Source organism: Arvicola amphibius, chromosome 17 (genome assembly GCF_903992535.2).
Source record: "Arvicola amphibius chromosome 17, mArvAmp1.2, whole genome shotgun sequence".
Lineage (NCBI taxonomy): Eukaryota > Metazoa > Chordata > Mammalia > Rodentia > Cricetidae > Arvicola > Arvicola amphibius.
This window is the reverse complement of record NC_052063.2, coordinates 32,264,578-32,284,633: the sequence shown is the minus strand read 5'-3', so window position 1 is coordinate 32,284,633 and position 20,056 is coordinate 32,264,578. Positions and strand designations below refer to the sequence as shown.

The following is a 20,056-nucleotide window of genomic DNA, read 5'->3' as shown; positions in this document are numbered from 1 at the left end:
CTCTTTGTCCCTTTTGCTGTGATTGGCAACTGTTTCTGGAGCAGTGATAAATAAGGTAGGATGCCGGGACAGGAATAGATGTGCAGAGGCTCCTTCCCACTGCTGTCATGAAAAGCCATGAACAAGGCCTCTGCCAGAAGAAAGCATTTAGCTGGGCTTAGGTATGATCGGGTTTATGATGGTGGAGCAAAGCCCCCGGGGCAGACAGCTGGAGCAGCAGGAGAGCTCACATCTCCCAGAAGCAGGGAACAGAGCAGATTTGAGTGGATGGACTCTTTAGTAACCTGACAGCTGGCCCCGAGTGACACACCTCCTCCAACAAGGCCAAAACCCCAATGCTTCCCAAACATTCTTCAGACCCAGCATCTAGCAATCAAACAGGAACCACATGCAAAGCTCCAAGTATTTCCAGACATTTTGTCAAAGTAAAGATTGGTGGGAAATCATGCAAGAAATCCTGGCTCAGGTTGGTCTGGGGCATTCATGGTGGTTACAACTCAAGATTGCTCCACTTGTGTCCGGTGATTCTGCGTGGTCAAGAGAAGGACATCTGCCCTCAGCAGCCTTCTATTGCTGTGCTGAAACCACCATGGCCGAAAGCGACGTGGGGAGGAAAGGATTCATTTCACCTCTGAGTGACAGACATCGTGAGGGGAAGTCAAGGCAGGAACCCAGAGTCATGAACTGAAACAGAGAACATGTGGGTGGGGAGGATGTTGTTTCCTGGTTTGCTCCTCTTGACTAACTCAGCCATCACTTTTATGCCGCTCGCAACCACCTGTCCAGGGACGACCCTGTCCATAGGAGCGTGGATCTTTTTTAATCAATGAATAATCAAGAAAAGGCCACCACAGTCTTGCCTATAGCAATCCCCTGGGAGCCTCTTCTCAGTTGAGGTCCTTCTACTTTGGTTCCGGCTTGTGTCAGTTGACAAAATAATAAAAAAAAAAAGACAGAAAACCAAAGAAACAAACAAAGAAGAGAAGGAACAAGGACGGCATCTTGAGAAGGTAAAAGTCATTCGTACCCTCGCATCCATTCTGGGAAGCCACATGTATCTGGGTCCCATATGACCATCCCCTCACTGTCCTTTGAGGTTTGTAGTTGGTACCTCCTTCATCTCAGGCAGATGCTGTAGTAGGAAGATACCAGCTCACCCTGAGGTCTCTTTAGCTTCCCCTTGATCTCTAGAAACACAAAGAGCCACTCTGTTTTATGAGGAGAGATTCTGGCTGGGGAGCCCAAGGAGGAGACCTGAGCTCAGAGCAGGATTTCCTTGTAAACCGTGTCCTGAGTTCAAGCGAATGGTGGTACCAGCACCTGGGTATGTTCCCATAGCCCTGGGTTTACGGCACTGTGGGTAAGGTGCTGAGTCACAAGGTGAGCCTGAGTTTTGGCTGTGGTGGCCATGTGTAATAAAACATGAATATATTGCCCCATGAATAAAAGAAGCAAAGAACATAAGAGAATTGAGGTGTGTTGTTTAACAAGTAGTTGTATTTTCTTTGGCAGCAAGGAAGGGCATGCCACAGGGCACTGGATATCAGAAAAATAATAGAAGAACAGAGGTCAGGCATGAATTAAGTGTTGCAGATATACCCTGGTTAGAGAAGAAAGTGTGGATTCTATGGTAGAAATCCACAGTCCAGATTTCCTAGCTTGTCCTGTGTGAACTTAAGTCAGGCTCATTCTGAATAGGAGTTTTCTTGCTCTCAGCTTGTCTTCTGCAAGCCATGTGGCTATACCTGGTGGCTCTAGTGGGCCTGTGGACCCTCCTGCGCTTGATCAGGGAGAGGCAGGTGGTGAGCCATCTCCAAGACAAGCATGTCTTCATCAAGGCTGTGACTTGGGCTTCGGGAACCTGCTGGCCAGACAGCTGGACAGGAGGGGCACGAGGGTGCTGGCTGCATGTCTGACAGAGAAGGGAGCCGAGGAGCTGAGGAACAAGACATCGGACAGGCTGGAGACAGTGATCCTTGATGTCACCAAAACAGAGAGTATTGTGGCAGCCACCCAGTGGGTGAAGGAGCGTGTTGGGAACAGAGGTAACATTGAGATCCCTGTCTCTGTCTGGTGGTTTTATGGCTGCGTGAAGGAAATGTCTGCTTTGCCCGCAAAGGTTCCCGATGTGGGTGGGGGTGGAATTAAAGTGACTGCAGACTCTGGCTCTCCCCCAGCATGTCAGCCCTTCTTCTTACTCCTATACCTAGTCCTTCAAGCTCTCTAGTGTTGGTCAGCTGGTGCCCTGTCTGATTCCATGTCCGCCCTCCCGTTTGTGTTTCTCACAAGTCTGTGCCCTACTCATAATGGTCTAGTATCTGTCTCTTAAGCAGCTACATGATATCTCCTTGACTCTGCCTATTCTCTCTCTATATTTCTGTTCATGCTTCCCACCTGGCTTTACTCTGCTAAACCATTGGCTGAAACAACTTTATCCATCAATCAATTAAAGCAACACAGATAAAGAAGAGCATCCCACATCATCTCTACATTTTTGTCTAATTATAAAAAGGAAGGTTTTACTTTAATATAGTAGAATTACATATAACAAAACAGTTATCGACCAAGAATTACACTTACCATATTTAACCCTTTTACATTTAGCAAATTAAGAAAAATACTCCATCATCTATTCTATTTTTGTGAGTTTAAAATTTTATATCTATTTTATCTTTTATCATAACAAAGAAAAACTATAATTATAACTCTCTAATATTCAACTGAATCAAAGACCCCAAAAGAATATAATATTACCTAAGAAAACAGGAAGTGTATTGTAAGCAACTTCCAAAGTTCTGGAATTGACAGAGACATCGTGCTGCCTGTAAAGTCACCTGAGCTCTTCTGTAGCATTTGGGCAACCTACAGGCTCATAGTGTCCTGCAGACTTTACAGTGAGTCAGGAAATTTGAAAGACTGTTTTGCGTCTATTGGCAGTTGGTGAGTCACTTTCTTCTTTGTTTTTGTTTTTTTTTCTGTGCCCTGTAGAAAATCTGGAAGACTCTTTCATGAAACTGGAATCCTGAAGGACTGTCTAACCTTCTTTAGACACGTTCTGGAGCCATTTCTCTGTGGGTCCTGCATGTCCAGTTCATATAGCATACCATCAAGTAGTCCAGGCAAGAGCAGGTTCTTGCCCAAATGGCTAGCCTTGTCACATTGAAGGCAAATTCCATAACAAGTTTCTTCAACGTCCATCAACCTCTCTGAAGTAATTAGTTCTGCCAGAATCAGACATGTCTCACTGTTGAGAAAAGTCTAAGTTCTTAAAACACTTTAAATGCCATATTCTGTAGGTCTTTGAAGTGTTAAAGATTATCTATCTACCTGAAATATATCTTTGTGTTTTAGAATACCTAACTAACATGACTATTGAAGGTGTAAGTCACAAACAATCCCACACTAGTTTGAAATTATGATTAATAGAATGGTTATTTATTTAAGGGGGAAAAACAGATCACCGTCCCACACAACAGCCCTCTGCTTGATCAGGAAGGGAGACTAGTCGCCGGAAGCAGAGCCAGAAGCCAGAGAGTGAGCTGAGGGCAGTGGCAGCTTTTTTACACAGAAAGACCATGCCCCAATGGGCTGGTATCTCAGCAGCTATTGGCTGAAGAAGCGGAAGGAGCTCCCGCAACAGACTATAAGTTTGACAATTACAGATAACTATAACCCATCATTTTTAATTATATATTACATTTTTAAATGAGCTGCACAAACATAATACCTTAAACAAGAGTAGAAATACACAGATAACAAAATTGACCTTAAATTTATAGCAATAAACCAAGATCCATACCAATGTATAGCATTCATGTCTATATCTTATCTCCCTCTTTTTTTTTGAAAGAAATTTGTTGTGACATTAAACATTTATAATCAACCCCCTTTAAATGAAAACCAACATTTATAAAAAATCATTTTTGGAATTTGGGCATTATTTTCTCCAAACAGCTTCCTGCTCTTTGTTGGACAAAATATTTTTAGGGTTCACCAAGACCTTTCAGGGGCTCTTGTTCCATCAAATCACATTAGCCTGGAAGGAAATCTACGGGTTCTCATCCTCTGTGGAAACAAAAGCAGAACCTCTTTTCAAAAGTAACATATCCTGAGATCCAAATTTTGAAGTCCATGTACCTTTATGTTGGTTTTACTTAGCATCCCCCAGAATCAAATGTCTCTCTGCAGTCTAAAAGTTCAAAGAACACAATAATATACACAACCCAGGCTCTCTGTGCGTATTACATCTTACGTGTCTTATTTTTCTTCACTCCTTTAATCTATCACTGTCTGTACTCCTTTCTATTACTTTTACTGTCTCTTTAAAGACTTTGTTTTATTTTTAAAACCATTTATTTGTTTTTATAACTGTCTATATTCTTTTTTCCTGTCTCCCAAGCCTATGTACATTTTTAAAAACATACTATGACCCGTTCAGAATTTTATTTCTGTCTGAATCTGTCTTTAGTGAGTATCTGTAAACGTTTTCTGAGCAGGAGTGCCCCCTTTTAACAAAAACAATGCTAAGCAGACATGGCTAGGCTTAGGCTCACGTTGTCATGTGACTGTACTCTGATTCGGAGTGACCTAACAGAAATTCCTCTGAAGTCCTTAATGTCTGTCTGTCTTGCAGGAGGGAGCTCTCCTGTTTTGGAGTGAAGGTGGCTATTGTAGAGCCTGGAAGTTTTAAGACTACAGGTTCCAGTAGTGACCGGCATTTATGTAGTCTTAAGATGCTGTGGGGCCGGGCCAGCTCAGAAATCAAAGAGATCTATGGCGAGAAGTTCCTGGCATCCCGTATGTGAACTATGAGGGCCCAAGGAAGTCTAGTCTGAAACCTTAGTCTTCTATTCATTAAGCCAGAAAAAAATCCCACAGTCTTTCTCTTCAAAGGAAGGGCGTTTAGACCCATGGGGTGGGTGGGTACATTTTCGCAAAGTGAGTTTCTTGACCTAGAGCTTGGGGCTCTGTCCCATCTGAACCTCTCATCCTCTTCAGCTGAGAGTGAAGTCAGCAATGGGGCCGGGATGGACAGCACCTTCCATGAGCTGACGCCCAGGTGGAGCGTGTGCATGGTTCCTCCTCGAAGCCGGGCTGTGTCCTCCTGATGATGAGGGACAGGCTAGGCTTGGGCATGGCTTCTGACATGGGAGGCATGGGCTCTAGCGAGGTTTTCCTCCATGTTGGTCTAGAGCAGAAGTGGTAGAGATAATCACCCCCTGAATCATTTCTCCTGTGTAGATCTGACAATGCTAAAGTCACTGGACCAAAGGTGCAAAGAGAACCTCTCCTTGATGACGGACTACATGGAGCATGCGCTGACTTCCTGTCATCCCCGGCTTCGATACTCAACTGGTTGGGATGCCAAGCTTTTCTTCATCCCTGTGAGCTACCTGCCCACCTGTCTTGCGGATGCCTTCTTCTACTGGACCTCCCTGAAGCCTGACAAAGCTCTGTGAAGCCTGCATCTGTTTCCGTAGTTGGGGGTATAAGAGTGCAGTGTGAGGGAGAGGATCCTCGGGAGAAGGCAGATGCTGGGCTCGGGACAAACTTGTCACTGGAGGGGGATTCACAGGTGCCTGACTTGTCTTTCTTCCGTGTGAGCATGGAGAACATCGAGCCACAGGAGAAACTGCTGTCTGTACAATGATTCCAATTTTGGTAAAAACACAAAATTGATCTTCCATGTATCATCCATTTTACTTATTTAAATTAAAAAAAATTTTTATTTGTCTGTCTGCATGTGTGTCTATATTCCATGCATGTAGGAATACCCATAGAGTCCCGATGATTGATTTCCCTGGGCCTGTACTTACAGGCTCTTGTGAATTACCTAACTGTGGAGTTGGGAACACATTTTGGTCCTCTAGTCTACCACCTGTCCCTATGGCTAAACACCTTATTTATATCTTTAGTTAATTATTTTGAGACAGGATCTCACTATGTCACCCAGGTACGTCATGTCCTTCTCAATCTCTAGCCTTGCTTTAGCACATCTCTTAGGTCTGACCCCACAGGGCCCTTGAGGGGCAGTGAGGGAATGAAGAAAGGACAGACACACAGACACGTGGACAGAAAAGCTGGCATCAGTGGCTCGTGTGTGCTCTGATGGAGCCTCAGCTGCTCCACTGTAAGCTGCAGCCTCAGCTTGGTTATTGTGACAGGGAAGGGGAAGAGGCTTTCTCGGCTCTGTAGGAGGTCTGAAGGCAGCTGTCTCAGGCTAGAACCTCCAGGGAGCTTCAGTTGCCAGTTTTCTTCAGAATGATCAGGCATCCATAAACACTGGAACTTGAAGTAGAGGAAGAAGACTTTGCCAATTCTGAGCCTGAGCCATATGGAAAGGTTGTTCCAATTTTCTTTGGGTCTGAAGCCTTGGTCCTTGTCATTTTGATGTCCTGGTCTACAGCACACCTTCACTTAGGGCTTCCTTGTCTTTATATTGCTCCGGTGTCTCCAGTGCTGGGATTATGAATGCACACCCTAGACATACTGCTATTTTATGTTTGATTAATACATACAAACAGGAATATTACCCATGATAATAGTCTAGCATGTAATATTTCAAGCAATTACTCATCAAACTCACAATGAGTGTTGGTTCCAGCATCAGAGCAGTGAAGGAACAGGATGACCAGGATGTAAAGGAGCTAAGAGCCTCCAAATGCTCCTGTGTGGTTCATTCTGGTCAGCCCAGGTTCTCCTTGTAGGGAGAGGAAGCCCAGGGCCTGGTAGGTCACTCCTGCAATGTTAGCATTCTGCAAAGCTGAGCCAGGAGGATCGCTGTGAGTGGAAAACAAGTGTGAATATGAAGTCTCCTGGAATTACAGCTCTCTCTCTACATACATGTGAACATATATGTGTATACACACGCACAAACACCTTCACATACAAATCACATGTTTTAAAAACAGTAGCTTTTCTCCACTGTGTAGGCTGTGTGGAAGCTGATCGATAGGGTTGGACCAATCTCAAACATCAGAAATGGAGGAGAGAGGGCAGATGATGGGCACCCACATCCTGCTTTCTAGAACTACGGCGTCCTAGGGAATGAGGAGCGGACATGAAATACTAGGAGACCTGATGAAGAAAGGCAGGAAGACGGAGTTTGTGTATACAAGCACTGGGAGACTCCATGACAGATCTCATCCTTGTGGGTGACAAGCCTATTTTGATTCGTGAAATCTGAATTAAAAATCAGTGAAAACCATGGGTAAGGACGAATGCAACTGTATCTGTGCTGCAAGTTACCCTGTTTATTTTGAGCTTGAATCAGAGATTCCGTTAGGCATGACCCTAGAGCCTAGAGCCTAGAGCCTAGGAACCACATGCAAGGCTTCAAGTATCTCTAGACATTTTGTGTAAGTAAGGATTGGTGGGAAATCATGCAAGAAATCCTGGCTCAGGTTGGCCTGGGGCATTCATGGTGGTTACAACTCAAGATTGCTCCACTTGTGTCCGGTGATTCTGCGTGGTCAAGAGAAGGACATCTGCCCTCAGCAGCCTTCTATTGCTGTGCTGAAACACCATGGCCCAAAGCGACGTGGGGAGGAAAGGGTTCATTTCACCTCTGAGTGACAGGCATCGTGAAGGGAAGTCAAGGCAGGAACCCGGAGTCGTGAACTGAAGCAGAGAGCTTGGGAAATGTTGTGTCCTGCTTTGCTCCTAACTCAGCCAAAATTTTTATACTGCTCTGAACCACCTTTCCGGGAAGGACCCTGTCCATTGGAGAGTAGACCCTCCTTAATCAATGAACGATCAAGAAAAGGCCATCAAAGTCTTGCCTATAGCAATCTCCTGGGAGCCTCTTCTCAGTTAAGGTCCTTCTAATTTGATTCTGGCTTGTGTCAGTTGAAAAAAAAAAAAAAAAAAGACAGAAAACCAAAGAAGCAAAGAAGAGAAGGAACAAGGAAAGGTTTGGAAAGGTTTGTAGTTGGTACCTCCTTCATCACAGGCAGATGCTGTACCAGAAAGACACCAGCTCTCCCTGTCTTTCTTTAGCCTCCCCTGAAGCTCTACAGACAAGGAGAGGAACTTTATTTACTGAGGAAAGAATCTGGCTGAGGAGCCCGAGGAAGATGACCTGAACTAAGGTAAGGATTTCCTTGTAAAGAGTGTCCTGAGTCTAAGTGAATGCTGGCAACAGCACCTAAATTATGTTCACATAGCTCTGGGTTTAGGGAGCTGTGTGCGAGACACTGAGACACAAGTTGACCCTAGGACTTGAATCAAGTGGGCATGTGCAAGGAAACATGCACGTATTCCCACGTGAGTAAAAGAAGCAAAATCGTAAGGGCATGGAGGTGTCCTGCTTAACAAGAAGTTGTATTTTCTTTGACAGCAAGGAAGGGCATGCCACAGGGCACTGGATATCAGAAGACCAATAGAAGTTCAAAGAGCAGAGGTCAGGCATGAAATAAATGTTACAGAAATACCGTGGTTTGAGAGGAAAGTGTGGATTCTAAGGTACAAATCACAGTCCAGATTTCCTAGCTTGTCCTGTGTGAACTTAAGTCAGGCTCATTCTGAATAGGAGTTTTCTTGCTCTCAGCTTGTCTTCTGCAAGCCATGTGGCTCTACCTGGTGGCTCTAGTGGGCCTGTGGACCCTCCTGCGCTTGATCAGGGAGAGGCAGGTGGTGAGGCATCTCCAAGACAAGCATGTCTTCATCACAGGCTGTGACTCGGGCTTTGGGAACCTGCTGGCCAGACAGCTGGACAGGAGGGGCATGAGGGTACTGGCTGCATGTCTGACGGAGAAGGGAGCCGAGGAGCTGAGGAACAAGACATCGGATAGACTGGAGACAGTGATCCTTGACGTCACCAAGACAGAGAGTATTGTGGCAGCCACCCAGTGGGTGAAGGAGCGTGTTGGGAACAGAGGTACCATTGAGATCCCGGTCTGTGTCTGTTGGTTTGTCTCCCTGCTTGAAGGGGTCTCATGGTCACACTCCCTGGCAAGATGCCTTATGTGAGTTAGGGCACTTGAAGTTCCAGCAGCCTCCTGCTCTCCCCTGAACATCACCTGAGCACTTTCTCTCTCTCCAGCCCCTACCTGCTGTCTCTCAGTCTCTCTGGTCTTGGTAAGAAGGTGCCCTGTGGAGGACTCGCCTTCTCAGCTTCCTGACTGTGCTCTGTCCCCTTCTCTATGCAGACAATCTAGACTGCTGGGTGCTTAGAGCAGGGTCCCTTCTGGAGCAGAGGATGGGATTTGTCCCTGGGCTATGTGTGCAGGATATCTGGGCCCCACTTGGGTGGATCTCCTGGGTCAGCACGGTCCTTGCTCTTACTTGTCACCTGCCATCCTCTGTGGAGGGAGACAAGACTGCTCCTGTGTAGAGCAGCCATGACAAGACTACGGACTGATTAGGGAAATAAGGGAGAGATGACTCTCTTCTTTCATCAGCTGACAGTGTTAACTGTGATGGCACAAAAGACCACCCTTGGTTTAAAAGAAATCTAAGAATAAGTTGAAAACATGGTGATTGTTCAAATTACTAGAGCATGTTAAACAACACAATTTAACCTATAATTTAGTATCCAGTGCATAAAAGCTGGTAACATTTTCACCTGTGTGCATTAAAGTAAATGCATTCTTTTCGCTTAAGAAAGGTAAGCAATTTTTACCTCGACATTCCTTTGATACTTGTACTTTCAAAACGTGGTTTCTTTGTTTCTTGATTGTTCTGGAATTCTGCAGACAAAGCTGGCCTCCAACTCAGAGATGAGTCCTTTTGTGTCTCACAAATGCTGGTATTAAAGGCATTCGCCATCAGAGTCTGGCTTGCATGCTAATATTTAATGAATTAAGAAATCTAACCATCAAGAAAGCCCCACTAATGATCCCATATCTTGGGATCAGATGCTGGGATTGTGTGGTACATTTGTGATTGTTTTAGCTTGAGATTTTAGGACAGGAAATGGATACTGACTGGCCTTGAACTCACAACCTCTCTGCCTCAGACCGTCCTGTGCCAGGATTGCAGGTCTGTGCTACCACCCACATCTTCTTCCCTACAGTTATGATCACGAGCACTATCCTGGTAGTCAGTTTTCTGAGCTTGTGGTGGGATCCTAGCAATAAAATTTCTCAGTTAAACAGTTTGTGTTTCCAGCAGGATAAGGTATGGGTTGGAGTGAGGTGGCACGTGCCTTTTGGGCCCAATTCTTCAAAACCAATAAGCACCACAATAGCCTTGAACCCAGTAGCCTGCAGGTGACCAAGCACGGTGGTTGACAGTGAACGTGCTGGTGAGGTTTGCAGCACGGACAGGGTGGCTGCCTGGATTCTGCAACAGTGACTAAAAGAGACCAGCGACAGTGTCCTGTGGATGAGCGGGATGAGAGCAGAGTGTGGAGCTGTGCTGTAGCCTTGCTGCTCCCTCAGGTTGGCTTTGTTTTGTAAGCTTGTCGGGGAAGTTGCTCAGTGTTGATGCTGAGTGTGCCAAGGCATACTGGCTAGAAGACACCCTGGGAGTGGTCACTGCCTACCTTCTTTGTTTATTCCTGGAGTTTGTTTGCTTGGTTTTTATAAAAAAGAATCTCCCCCCTGGGTTTCACAGATTTGTCTAGGCTATTGGGCTAGTAGGCTCCTGTCTAGGTATCCCCAGTTTCAGGATTACACACAAGCCCCGTTTCTGGCCTTTTCATGTTGGTTGTAGTGCTCAAACTCAGGTCTTCATGCATTGGAGGCAAGTACTCTGCACACTGAGCTGTCCTCCAAGACCCTTTCTCCTACTTTTCTTTGTCATTGAAAGACAGAGGCCGCAGTGTGTAAACTGCTCAGAGAGATCTGAAAATGTGGCTGTAAGCGTAAAGTATGTGCAAGCATGACATCAACCTGTAAAACACAAGCAGAGCATCTTGTTCTCCAGGTTAGCAGAGGCACAGCATGTGTTCAACATCTGTTCTGAAGATCAGCAACTGAGAAGTGACTGCTATTGCTTCCCATGCAGCGCACTGGGTCAGGAAGGGTTAAAGGAGCCTAGAGCCTTGGGGATGGGCTCCCCAGCCCTGATGATACCATGCTGCTGTGGGACAATGGTCTTTTATCCTGTCACTAGTCTTATTTTTAATAAAATGCTGATTGCACAGTAGCTAGGCGGGAAGTATAGGCAGGGCAACCAGGCAGGAAGTGGAGGTGGGGAAACGAGAACAGGAGAATTCTGGGAAGAGGAAAGGTCACTCTGCAGCCATTACCCAGAGGCAGAGGAAGCAAGGTGAGAATGCCTCACTGATATCAGGTACCCAGTCACATGGCTAATACAGACCAGAATTATGGGCTAATATAAGTTATAAGAGTTAATAAGAAGCCTGCGCTAATAGGCTAACCAGTTTATAATTAATGTGGGCCTTTGTGTGTTTTCTTTGGGCCTAAATGGCTGTGGGACCTCGTGGGACAGAAACCTCTGTCAAATAAATGGCACCAACATTGAAAGCTAAATCCACGTAAAACCTGAGAGAGTTTGGGAAGGAATTCTAGACACAAAATAATAGTGTTAAGCACAGCTTGTTGGTAACATCTTCTCAGATGGATTCTGTTTACTAGAGGCAAGTGCCCCTCATTTAAGAGAGGCTTTCTGACTCAGCTTAGAAGCAAAAATCTTGCACCTCTTTTAAGAAGCCCCACCACCAAAAGCTTAAATGGTGTTTATGAGTAGCCAATAGCATGCTTCTTGGTGGTGGCAGGAACCTTGAAACTCCATAGAGTTGTGGCAATAAACATAGCTCCGACCAATTCCTCCACCATGAGGCTAGACTCTCAGACAGCTAAGGAATGTAGTGGATCTAGCCATCAAAGCCATGGTTTTAATCCTAGCCATATATATATATATATATATATATATATATATATATATATAATAGCAAATTAAATACTCATGTGGTCAGAAAAAGAAAGATATATAGTAAAGATAGATTCAAAGACAAAGAAAACGTCTAAACGGTTTACAGTGTGTTTAAAAATATATGTAGGCTTGGGAGAGAAAAGAAAAAGGATAAAGTCGTTAAAATAAAAATGAAAGAAAGACAGAAGTTGGGTGTGGTGGTGGCAACCTTGAGAGGCAGAAGCAGCAGACCTCTGAGTTCAAGGACAACCTGGTCTACAGAGTGAGTGCCAGGACAGCCAAAGATACATAGAGAAACCTAGTCTCAAAAAGCCAAATCTTAAAGTAAAAATAAAAGAAACAGAATTTAAAATAAAGCCATGTGAAGATGGAAAACACGTAGAGAATCTGGATACTGTATGTTATTATGCTCTCTTTGAATTGTTTGAATGCTGAGGAAGGAGCAACAGCTGCTAAAAGACATTTGATTATAAATGTTCCTGGATTTAATCCAACATACATATTTTGAAAATATGACTTCAAAATTTAAGTTAAAAGATATGTTACTTTGGGCCAGAGGTTTTGTTTTTGTTTCCACAGGAAAACAGAGGCTGTAGGTTGATTCTTGATTAAGAAATTGAGGTTTGATCGAAGAAGACCCCCTGAGAAAACGCCGCTAGGAGCGGATGCCCAGATGTCTGAGTTCTACATCCAGAGCAGCTTCAAGGCTGCTTGCTGAGACGAGCAAGCCCCACAGATATTCCAGCCAGGGCTGGCCATAATTCTAAAGTTCTTTAGGACTCCCTAAGATTATCAGCACTCCAAATCAGCAGGAAGTAGCTTGGAAAACTATGCGCACATTCCCCCCAAAATGGATTATGAATATTTATCTTGTTTATAGAGTGTCGGTTAGAAGATGTAATAGATAATGGTCTAGAAAAAGAGCTAAACAATTGATATTAGATCCAGAGTTCTTGTTTAAAAAGGGGGAGATGTGCTGTGGGACAATGGTCTATTTCCTGTCACGTCTCTTATTTTTAATAAAACACTGATTGGCCAGTCGTCAGGCAGGAAGTACAGGCGGGTTGACCAGGCAGGATGTAGAGGTAGCATGATGAGAACAGGAGATTTCTGGGAAGAGGAGAGATCACTCTGAAGCCATCACCCAGATGCAGAGGAAGCAAGATGAGAATGCCTCACTGATAATAGGTACCAAGCTGTGTGGCTAACACAGGCAAGAATTATGGACTAATATAAGTTATAAGAGTTAATAAGAAGCCTGAGCTAATAGGCTAACCAGTTTATAATTAATGTGGCCTTTGTATGTTTTCTTTGGGACTGAATGGCTGTGGGACTGGGTGGAACAGAAACCTCTGTCAACACCATGCCGTTCTTCATTGTGTCCTAGTCTCCAGTAAACACATATCTAAGCTGTCTTATCTTGTGGAGTGTGCATTTCATCTATAACTATACCTGTGTTGTGTGACTCTCTCCTTCCCCCTGTCCCCAGGACTCTGGGGCCTGGTCAACAATGCTGGCATCTCCATCCCTTCGGGTCTCAATGTGCTCCTGAAGAAAGAGCATTTTGCAAAGATCCTGGATGTGAACCTGTTGGGCGTGATCGAGGTGACTCTGAGCATGCTGCCCTTAGTGAGGAAGGCAAAGGGCCGAGTGGTCAATGTTTCCAGCATCTTGGGTCGATTGTGTTTGTTTGGCGGTGGTTATTGTATCTCCAAGTATGGTGTAGAGGCCTTCTCAGACTCCATCAGGTAATGACAGGGATGTGGGTATCTGAGAGAATCATTGGAATAGGGTTTCATTTAATCAAAAACATTAAAGGCCATCATGAAGAGGACACACTCTGGCTTTGGGGTGCTGTAACTGTCTCCAGGAATACATTTCCATATTTCCAGTAAAGGCAGCGTTGAGACAGTATTTATTTATTTATTTGTTTGTTTGTTTGGTTGGTTGGTTGGTTTTTGTTTGTTTGTTTATTTATATTTAATTTATTTTAGGCATGGTCTATGTAAACTTGACTGGCCTTCAATTCACTATGTAGATCAGCTGCCCTCAAATTTGTACAGACCTATTTCCTGAGGACTGGAATTAAAGGAATCTTTCAAGATGAAAATTGTGTGCCAGCATTCTGTCAAGTTCAATTAATAGTATCCTGCTTGAAGGGAATACATGGCTCAGCAGATATGAGCACTGGCTACTCTTCTAGAGGATCCAGGATCAATTCCCAGGACCCATATGTCAGCTCACAGCTGTCTATGACTCCAAGATCTGACCCCTTACACAGACACACATGCAGGAAAAACACCAGTGCACATAAAAATGTAAGACCCTGCTCTAGCAGAAGGCACACAAAGGGAATATTTTTTGAGGCATAGTAAGACATATGATATTTTGGGAAGAGTCCAGACTCTTTACCGTTAATGTTGTTCAACTTGAGGATGTCCTTGAGGTGGGCTGAGCATCTCATTCAGTTCATATCGTAGTTTCTAGACTCTTGCTTTGGTCTGTGGTCAACTCACTACAGAACCACAAGAAGGCTTTCCCCCAGACCTTAAAAACTCTGACAACTGAGAAATTGAAAGAGGAGAGAGAGAGAGATACTGTGGCCATCTTTGCAGTGAGCAGAGCAGTTATCAGACTTAGGATTTTAGAGCAAGGAGCCAAGCGGGAACCTAGCAGCCTGGTGAGGAGGCCTGTTGGGGAAAATGGTCAGGCTTAGGCTCTGTGTGGCCATTGAATGTGCTGCTGGCTGCTACTCGACCAAAGGATAAGTCATATGATACAGGCAGGAGGATGAGTCAGTGGGCGCATGCAGGCATGTAGGGAGCATGAGAACCACAGACAAGGATGTACTTCATGATCTTCGTGAGGCAAATGAGAAGAGAGTGAATCAGGGGAGCCATGTGTGCCATGCAGCCTGTGAGTTGTAGAGAATGGGGGGGATGGTAAACGTGAGAGGCACGAAGAAAGCGGCCAGAGAGTGTTTCCAGGAAGATGCCTGCAGGAGCCATGGGCAGCTGGACTGAGGCGGGTTTGGGGAAGGTTCAAATCTAAGAGTGAGGAGGAGGTGACTTGGGCAAGGGTAACCATTTGCACCTGGAATGTATAGACAGGTCTTACCTGGAGTCTAATTTTATGCCAGAGAGCTACATACACCAAATACTTAGGGTGACATTTAAAGCACAGAGGCATTGCCCTCACCATGAGTTTCATCCCTATCTGCTGCACAACACCTGTCTGAAGCTTGCGGCCTCTCCTCACCACAGGCTCACGTTGTCATGTGACTGGACTCTGATTCTGTGTGACATTACAGAAAGTGACCCAACTCAAGTTCTGCCCCCAGGAGAATAGAAGCAGTTGGCCAAAACTTGCCTGTCAGGAGGGTACTACCTATTGTTGAAAACTGAGTTTGTACAACCATGTCAGGCCTCAGCTGAGAGAAACGGGGCCCAACAAGTTCCTAGTTCTTATGAAATGCTTGTTGCTGAGGGATCTTATACAGGGACAGAACAGCAGCTAAACTTTGATATGGCAGCACATGCCCAAATTAATGCCGCTACCAAAAAGGCCTGGAATAGACTTCTGTCTCTAAAGAGCAGACTGAGGAATTGTGTGGTATAAGGCAGGGACCAGATGAACTGTTTCCAGACTTTGTCTCCAGACTGATGCAGATATCAAACAGGTTGATTGGAGATACAGAAGCAGGTCTTTTGATAGTTAAACAGCTAGCCTTTGAGAATGCTGATGCTATACATAAAGATGCTTTAAGGCCTTTTAGAAAGAAAAGTAACATTACTGATTACATTCGGGTTTGTTCAGATGTTGACCACTTGTATACTCAGGGACTGACCATAGCCCCTGCTTTACAGGGAAAGACAGTTAATTATGTTCCCTTCTAACAAAGACATCAAGGCCCAGGAACAGTGAGATCTACTAGTCTTCTGGAAGCTGCTTTGGATGTGGTCTTATGGGGCATCACATCAGGCAATGTCCTGATAGGAGGGTACGCCCGTGGGCAGGGAAGGAACCAGGACTGAGCAAGAGATGCAGGAGAGAGAAACATTGGACTACCAAGCACAGGCCAAAGAGAAATGACCAAGGGGACCCCTTTTAGGAAATGGACACAAGGGCCAGCCTCAGGTCCCTGTTGCGGGAGCTCCTTCCGCTCCTTCAGCCAATAGCTGTTGAGATACCAGCCTATTGGGGCGTGGTCTATCTCTTTCTTTAAAAAAAATGGCCACTTTCCTCCACTCACTATCTGGCTTCCTGCTCTGCTTCCGGCAACTAGGGTCCCTTCCTCATTGCACAGAGGGCTGGGACGGTGATCTGTAAGTTTTCCCCTTTAAATAAATAACCATTCTATTAATCATAATTCCAAACTGGTGTGGGATTGTTTGTGATTTATGCCTTCATCTGGTGCCCAACGTGGGGCTCGATCCCACGACCCTGAGATTAAGAGTCTCATGCTCTATTGACAGAGCTAGCTGGGCAAGAGTCAGGCAGGACGAAAAGCAGGCCTGCTCATCTCATCACTACAGGTCCCTAGATGAATTTTGGGGTAACCCAGCAACCTGTTCTCCCACAAGAAAACCCATTCAGGTCCTTTGCAGGGCAGCCCCAGGCAGCACAGGGCTAGATCTCAGCTCTTTCATATACACAGTTCTGACTCCCAAAATGGAGATGCAAGCTCTCCCCACTGGGGTTTGTTAGAGGGCACTATAGGGCTACTGTTGGGAAGAAGTAGCATCACTATGCAAGGGATCCTTGTTGCCCCTGGAGTCACTGACACTGATTACCATGTAGAAACCAAGGTTATGATTCATTTTCTGTGGTAAAGACAAGCCAGAGGATTTCACTATTAATTTTACTTCCCATTGTACAAACCAAAAATCAAAGAGAGATAAGAGAGGAGATGTCAGATTTGCTCCATTTGACACCTATTGTCTACAAGTCAAAGTTCTACAGTAACCAGAACTCATGTTGTTTACAGATGAAAAAAGTTTTCTGGTCTTCTGAATACTTGTATGAATATTTTTGTTAAAATTGTCAGTCAGTGGCCATCAAAATGTTCAAAAATGGAGACGGTCAAAGCTACAAGGGAGTGGTCAGACTCCAAATCCTGAACAAAGTAGTAATGAGCTTTACTGAAAGGATGGAAAAAGTCATGAAGGAATTTTTCAGTCATACATTGTTTCTCATTTACCTGTAAATTTATCAGGCTGACTTATGACCCAAATGGGGGTATATTTATATTCCCCTGACAGTTATTGCTAATCAAATGTTTCAGCAAGGATTGTTACCCAATCAGGGTCTAGTCAAGGAAAATAAGGGAAGAACAATCCTATCATACCTAGTGAAAGGTCTCCCAAGGTAGCATTAGGATATTTTTAGGAGAGGTCACTGAGAAACCTGCACTACATGCAGATTGCTCAATTGTCTAGAAAAGTAACAAGCATGTATGGGTAAATCAGTGGCCTCTAATAAAAGAAAAATTAAAAGCTGCCCAACAGCTAGTGCCAGAATAGCTGGGTAAATGTCACATTATATCATTGAATTACCCTCCCCCCGTAATTCTCCTAATTTTTTTAATTAAAAAGAATTCAGAAAGGTAGAGATTAATTCAGGACCTAAGAGAGGCTAATGGAACCATGCAGCTGATGTGAGCATTACAACCTGGGTTGCCTTCTCCTACAGCTATACCAAAAGAAACTCATAAGATTATTTTAGATTCAAAATATTGTTTTTACGCCATTCCTTTGGCACCACAAGATTGTCAAAGGTTTGTATTTAGTATAACCTCAGTTAATTTCAAAGAGCCAATGAAAAGATATCAATGGAGTGTCTTACCTCAGGGTATGCCAAACAGTGCTACCTTGTGCCAGAAATTTGTAGGTCAGGCTATACAAAATGATAGAGATCTATTTCCACAGGTTTATATTGTCCAGCATATTTGTGATATCTTACTTGCCCATAAAGATAAAGGAGTTTTACTTGAGACATATGGACTACTACAACAGAGCCTTACCTATGCAGGATTAATTGTTGTTCCAGAGAAAATACAGGGCCCCCACCTTTCCAGTATTTAGGTCACATGTTACATCCTAAAGAAAAAATTAAGCCTCAAAACTAAAAATTAAAAAGGATAGTTTAAAGACTCTAAATGATTTTCAAAAGTTGTTGGAAAACATACAATAACTGAGACCTTATTTAATGTATCCTTTGGGAGGCCTTGATCCTCTAAGAAAAATTCTTAAAAAAAACAGTGATCCAAATTCCACTAGACAGCTTATGGAAGCTGCCAGACAGGCACTCACACAGGTAGAGAATGCTATAAAGAGACAGTAAGTGGGGCTGGAGAGATGGCTCAGAGGTTAAGAGCACTGACTGTTCTTCCAGAGGTCCTGAGTTCAATTCCCAGCAACCACATGGTGGCTCACAGCCATCTTTAATGAGATCTGGTGCCCTCTTCTGGCATGCAAGCATACATGGAAGGAATGTTGTATACATAATAAATAAATAAAATTAAAAAAAGAGACAGTAAGTATATTATATTAATTGTGACCAGTCTTGGCAAGCATTATATTATCTCAGAAACTTATTCCTACAGTAATATTATAGCAAAAAGGTTCACTTTTGTGGCTACACCTTTGTGTTCCATCAGTTAAGGAATTAAACCCTTATTTTTAAACAGTAGCATGCTTAGCACAGAAAAACAGGAGAGAATCTAGGAGATATTTTAGCAGAGAATCTGATGTGATCAACATTCCTTATACTAAGCAACAGATTGATTATTTCAAAATAGTGATCTTTGGGCAATTGCGTTTGCTCAATTTGAAGGCCAGATTAACCATCTTTTTCCAGCTGATCTGGTGCTGCAATTTGCACAACTATATTCTTTTATTTTCCCAAAACTTATAGCAAAAGATCCCTTAAAGGATGTTGTGTCAATTTTTACAGATGGTTCTTCCAATGGAAGACTGCACATGTGGATGGTGAAGGATATGTAGTACAAACAGAACCGGCCTCAGCTCAAATATTCTTGATTCACTAGCCAAAGGTAACGCTTTAGCTGATAACCTTACAAAACTAATTACTTTGCCTAAGGTTGAGCTTGCTCAGAGATAACATCATCAAAATAGTATAAGTTGAAGAAAACTATTTAGATTAACAAGAGAAGCTGCTCATAAATCATTAAGCAATGTTATAGATGCTCATAATATTTATCTGTACCTCATCTGGGGGTAAATCCATGAGGACCGCTTCCTAGTCATTCATGGCAAATGGATATTACTCATATTGCAGAGTTTGACAAATTAAGATATATACATGTAACAGTCGATATATATTCAGAATTCTGGGTGGCCACTGTACAAACGGGGTCAGCTACTAAGCATGTAATAACTCATTGTTAAAATGCTTCTCATATATGAGAACCCCAAAGATCATAAAGACAGTTAATGGGTCCAGATATGTGAGTAAAGGATTTCAGCAATTTTGTTCCCAATGGAATATCAAACATACGACAGGTATATCTTATAATCTTCAAGGACAAGGAGTTGTGGAGCATGCCCATGGCTCCTTGAAAACACAACTTCAAAAGATAAAAACAGGAGAATTTTATCCTCAAACGCTGTGGGGGCTGAGAAATGCAGGCCCATTTCCCACATTGTCTGGTGGTCAGAGAATCTGAGAGACTATCTGGCACCATCTGCACCTCCCAATACAGGAGGTGGTTGCCTAGCCATGCTGAGATGGTCAGGATGCGCTAATATGATTCTGCTCCTTCCATTGAACTATGAGCTCAGCTGGGGGCGAAGTGTTTTCTGCCTACACGACCAAGTAAATAAGCCATCCAGCTACCGAGGCAACAGAATGTTAACGAAGCCTTTTGTTACCTGCTCCCCAGTGCACATTCAAAGCTGTTGGAGAGACAAACATGGGTGATTTGTGTCAGGGACCTTTTTCCTAAAGGATAGATTTGTCAGGGGCCACCGTCCTTACAGGGATAGCAGAGGTCATTGCCCTAAGGATGTTTACTGAGAACCCACCCCTCATCCCAACTATCTTGAGAACATTGTTAACGGAACCCACCCCTTACTCCAATGCTAATGGATCACATCTGTTAATGGAACCCACCCCTTACTCCAATGTTAATGAATCACATGCTTCGGCTTATTTACCAGGTGCTGGCTGATGACCTTCAGTTACCTGGGCAGAG

The 20,056-nt window shown here is 43.9% G+C and overlaps 1 protein-coding gene and 1 pseudogene across 1 annotated transcript; both read left to right on the top strand.

Annotated features, from left to right (window-relative positions):
- Nucleotides 1–1,021: 1,021 nt before the first annotated feature.
- LOC119803642 lies at nucleotides 1,022–18,889 on the top strand (annotated as a pseudogene).
- On the top strand, nucleotides 4,150–5,738 carry LOC119803239 (retinol dehydrogenase 16-like). Its single transcript, XM_038314402.1, has 2 exons — nucleotides 4,150–4,797; nucleotides 5,242–5,738. The coding sequence occupies exons 1-2, from the start codon at nucleotides 4,734–4,736 to the stop codon at nucleotides 5,457–5,459; spliced, it is 282 nt and encodes a 93-aa protein (XP_038170330.1). The 5' UTR covers nucleotides 4,150–4,733; the 3' UTR covers nucleotides 5,460–5,738.
- Nucleotides 18,890–20,056: the final 1,167 nt, after the last annotated feature.